General features: G+C 43.5%; 1 protein-coding gene across 1 annotated transcript in view; it reads left to right on the top strand.

The window, feature by feature from the left end:
- LOC125307907 (latent-transforming growth factor beta-binding protein 4) overlaps positions 1–5,000 on the top strand; it is a 105,874-nt gene that overhangs the window by 88,022 nt on the left and 12,852 nt on the right. Inside the window, exons 25-29 of the mRNA XM_048264037.1 lie at positions 60–179; positions 519–638; positions 1,110–1,229; positions 1,771–1,890; positions 4,897–5,000. The exon at positions 4,897–5,000 is cut by the window's right edge and continues 22 nt beyond it. Of these exons, the coding sequence (XP_048119994.1) occupies positions 60–179; positions 519–638; positions 1,110–1,229; positions 1,771–1,890; positions 4,897–5,000 (584 nt within the window). The remainder of the gene's footprint in view (positions 1–59; positions 180–518; positions 639–1,109; positions 1,230–1,770; positions 1,891–4,896) is intronic.

Genomic DNA, 5,000 nt, shown 5'->3' with positions numbered 1-5,000 from the left:
GAAGATGAAGATTGTGTGTACTTGTTTAATTGTTTCTTTGTCCTGTGTCCCTCTCTTAGATGTGAATGAGTGTGTGCGTACACCGTCTCTCTGTGCTAACGGGCGTTGTGAGAACACCCCCGGCAGTTTCAGGTGTGTGTGTCGCCCAGGATTCCGTCTGGAGGGAGACACTTGCACAGGTAAAAGAACCACAGCCGTCAAACCCTGACTTTCAACCAAGGCTGGGGGGCACATGGGGTGATATGTGTCTTTTAAACATTAATGTCTAATAACATTGTGTGTGTGCCATTCTATATTATGCCAATGAGGGTTGAACAAATGACAACCATAACTACCATCATATCAACATAAATCTGTGCATGTATCTGTGTGTGTGTGTGTGTGTGTGTGTGTGTGTGTGTGTGTGTGCGTGCATGGGTGCGTGCGTGCGTTCGTTCGTGCGTGCGTGCGTTCGTTCGTGCGTGCGTGCGTGTGTGTGTGTGTGTGTCTGTTTGTATATGCGTGTGTGTGTTGCGTAGATGTGGACGAGTGTGAGAACGCCCTGCAGTGTCCAGGTAGAGAGTGTGTGAACTCGGTGGGCTCCTTCAGGTGTGTGTCCTGTAGGCCCGGCTTCAGCCCACAGAACGGACAGTGCCAAGGTAACGCCATCAAGACTGTTCTAACGGCTATTCAAGCAAAGCAAGCTTTCATCATTGCAATTAAACTGCAGCATTAGTTTTGTAATTTTATAACTACGCCTCAAATGTTAACCTGCAATTAAACTGCAGCATTAGTTTTGTAATTTTATAACTACGCCTCAAATGTTAACCTGCAATTAAACTGCAGCATAAGTTTTGTAATTTTATAACTACGCCTCAAATGTTAACCTGCAATTAAACTGCAGCATAAGTTTTGTAATTTTATAACTACGCCTCAAATGTTAACCTGCAATTAAACTGCAGCATAAGTTTTGTAATTTTATAACTACGCCTCAAATGTTAACCGTGTTTTTATTGTTCTTTCTAACTTTTTCTGTACCCTTCCCTCTCTCTCTCTCTCTCTCTCTCTCTCAATGTATCCATCACTCTTTCTTTCCCTCCACCCTGTCCTCCGTCATCCCTCCATCTCAGACGTGGATGAGTGCAGTCAGACTCCGAGCCCCTGCTCTAACGGTGTGTGTGAGAACACCGCGGGCAGTTACCAGTGCCGCTGCCGAGTGGGCTTCACACTGCAAGGCAGCGATTGCAAAGGTACAGCTCTGCAGTGGCTACTCAATAATAATAATAATAATAATAATAATACATTTGATGTATAACGCACTTTACATCAATTCAATGACCTCAAAGTGCTAAGACACTCACACACACACACACACACACACACACACACACACACACACACACACACACACACACATACACAGGGCTCAGGTGAATGATTATGGATTATGAATAAGTGCTACTCTACAGGGTTGGTGTGCGTGCAATGAGATGGGCTTTAACTAGTGGGGTTTAAACAGTGTAGATTCTAGTAAGATAGAGTAGTAGTGGCTCTAATCTGGCTCTGATCTGGCTCTGATCTGGCTCTGATCTGGCTCTGATCTGGCTCTGGTCAGTCCCAGTTCCTCCAGAATCTCTTGAAAGTCTCAAAAGTCTTGTAAGTAAATGTTGATATGTATTCACTGTCTATTCACTGTCACCCCCACCCTACCCCCAACCAACCCCCCTCCACACACACACACACACACACACACACACACACACACACACACACACACACATACTCACACAGACATAGATGAGTGCGAGAATCCTCTGCGTTGTCTTGGACAGCAGTGTGTGAACTCGGAGGGTTCCTTTAGGTGTGTGGCGTGTCGGACTGGATACCGCATGCTGGATAGAAAATGCTCCGGTAAGAGCGCTCCGCTGTCTCTTCACGGGGGGGAAGCTCAGCTTTATGAGGTGCTGTGCTGTATTGGGCAGACTTTTCCAGAGCTTGTCCAGGCCGTTGTGCACCCAACTTGGCAAAGCTCACAGGCCTCTGCTGGCAGACCCTCTGTGAGGCTGTTTTTTAACAGCCACTGACCTCACGGGAGTCAGGCACTGCGGAGGCACAGCGGCCATTTCTGAGGCAGTGAACACTGGATCACCTACTGCAATACTGTGCATGCTCACTTTACACAAGCTCTTTTCTATCACAGTCTTTGTTCTGCTGAACATCAAATATGCAAAGCACTCATTATGTGATATCATGCCCACCTATATACAGTATATGATCTATATACAGTATATGCCTCTATGTATGTAGGGTTGGACAGAGGTAACGACACAGTGTAAAACATGCCGCATATGGTCATCGTTCTTCTCCTCTCCGATCACTTGTTTTAATTGAGCTGGCGGGCATTACCCCAGCCAGAGCCAAAATATGACACACCACCACTTCATACTTTGATTCATTTATATGTGCACAGTTAATTTCTTGGATAATGAGGAAATTTGGCCAACCTAAGATCAAAGCTACTTTATTTTTATTTCAATAGCTGCTTTTTACTGGACCTTTGTGTTCTAACGCCATGTTGTCATTGGCTGCCTTAAGTGGCCTGTAATCCAATAGCTTTCCTGCGCTGCTCTCCAACTCCTCCAGCCGACCCGCACCTGTGTGCTGCATCCATGGCAACCCCGGACCCCGGAGTCAGAAGGCTTTCATTAGGCCATTTTTATCTGATGATGTGATTACGCTAAATGGCCACTCGGATCAGATAGAGGCAGACAGGCTACAGGAGCCAGAGACTACAGCTGGTCCCAGAGTCCTCCATTACCCAGCACTCACCTCTGACTCCAGATGCCTAATCTGATGAGGAATTGAATAATAATAATAATAATAATAATAATAATAATAATAATAATACATTTTATTTAAAGCGCCTTTCAAGTCACCCAATGACACTGTACAATAAGACAAGAGGACATAGACATAAGAGTAGCATAAAAACATCAAACAGAGACAGTATACAAGAGAACATAGACATAAAAGCAACACATACAGGGACAGTACAAGTAGACAGTACACATAGTAAAACACATTATACATTCAGCAGGAGACAGACATTGGAAACAAAAGTAGAATAAAATAAAATAAAATAAAACAGTAATAGAGGAGCGAGTGGGATGGAGGAGGCATGGTTATGAGTAGGAAGGAAAAGCAAGAGTGAAAAGGTGAGTTTTTAACATGGAGTGTTTTTGGAGTGTTGTGATATCTACAGTATGCTCTGTATGTTGTAGTCAGTGGTTAAAGTGGGATTTGGCAGGTGGGGGAACCCTAAAATCCAGTGTCAGTGTAACAGGGAAAAATGACTCACCGTTGGACAACATATTGAGTATGTTGTCCAACATATTGAACTTTTTGGACAAGAATTGCTAGCTTCTTGGTCACCTCTGTACATGCGAAAAATTAACTCACCATTTATTTTAACAATATCATCGCGTTATATCTTTGGTATGAAAGAACATATTTATTATTAATTTATCTGAGGTGGTGGAACTGCAACTCCTCTGCAGGTTAAATATCCTTAGGATTTTTATTCAGTCATTCGAACATTATTGGAGTAAATGTTGCTTTTTCAGGCTTTATTTTCGATGTTAACCCCTTGTCAGTCAATAGTGAAAGTAATTAACTGTGTAGAACTGTCATTGACTATGAGACCACGGTGAAGTTAGTTTCACTTTAAGTTTAAATAATAGGCAAGTGCAGATGCATGTAGGCTATACTCTGCTAGTCACAAACAGGTTTGAGTAAAGCAAGGTTTAGTGGAATCGCTGTTCCAAACGGTCTCACGTGCAAGCAGATTCCTTCAAATGCACCACTGACTATCAAAATACCAATGCGCTATTTGAAGTTGCACTGCTTGCTGTTATGTCATTCTCATTGGTTTAAATGTCCAAAACACACCCGATGACTGATTAAGAATCATGAGAACAACCAGCGTCCAGCGTTTGATTACAAAATCACGCCATTAAATTAGTGAATGTGGACTGGCCTCGCTTTTAATGTCATTAAATGTGGCACCAAATGCAGAATGCTGCAGTAGTAACTGCAGTTACTGCTGCTGCAGTTCAATCAGTAACACTATAGATGCGAAAAGTGCAGAAAATCAAACCTGTTACAACTTTTTTTAGGGGCAAAAGTTTGGAGTCAGTGTGCAAATATGATTGACACAAAGTCATATTTATTTTTCAGTTGTGCAACAATTTTAGACAACAGATATGGACTCTGTGTGCTATGGCCTTTTCTCTGAACAGAGACAGTCATTTGTGGAGTTTGTTAGATAATCCAAAGTCATTTTAGGCAAGTCCCTCCACTTGGTGGCCATATTGCAACGCATTTTAGCCACTTATCGGGCATCTATTTCGGGCAGAACTGCGTGTGCACAAGGCTTCACGACACCAACCTCGCTCCAGCGGCGAGATCACAACACATGATTGGCACCATGTCAACTTCTGGTGGCTGAAGGGGCGGAATATGTGTAGATGACTGCCATGTTTGCATTACGAACTAACCCCATACATCCCTGAAGGAGATTTTTTGAGTGCTGAGTCTCCTCATTAGAAAGTCAGCTTTGCTCTGCTTTTCACTGAACCTATGGCATCACATGCTGTAGCTCCTCATGTGTTTGAGAACACCCAAGTGTGTGTGTGTGTGTGTGTTTGTGTGTGTGTGTGTGTATGTGTGTGTGTGTCTTGTTGAAGAAGTCCCGCACACAGTCCATTATGCTATGCAAAAACTTTATTTCACTTCACAAAGTTTCGGTCATACAGACCTTCCTCTGGCGAATGTGTGTGTGTGTGTGTGTGTGTGTGTGTGTGTGTGTGTGTGTATGTGTGTGTGTGTGTAATGAACTGCTGTTCTCTCTCTCCTCAGACATAGATGAGTGTGACAGTCCTCAGACCTGCGAAGATGAGAGTGTGTGTGTGAACACAGACGGCTCATATCGCTGTGACTGCAAGCCAGGATACAGGGCCTCA

The sequence above is a fragment of the Alosa alosa genome, chromosome 15 (genome assembly GCF_017589495.1).
Source record: "Alosa alosa isolate M-15738 ecotype Scorff River chromosome 15, AALO_Geno_1.1, whole genome shotgun sequence".
Classification (NCBI taxonomy): domain Eukaryota; kingdom Metazoa; phylum Chordata; class Actinopteri; order Clupeiformes; family Clupeidae; genus Alosa; species Alosa alosa.
This window is presented reverse-complemented; position numbering and strand designations above follow the sequence as displayed.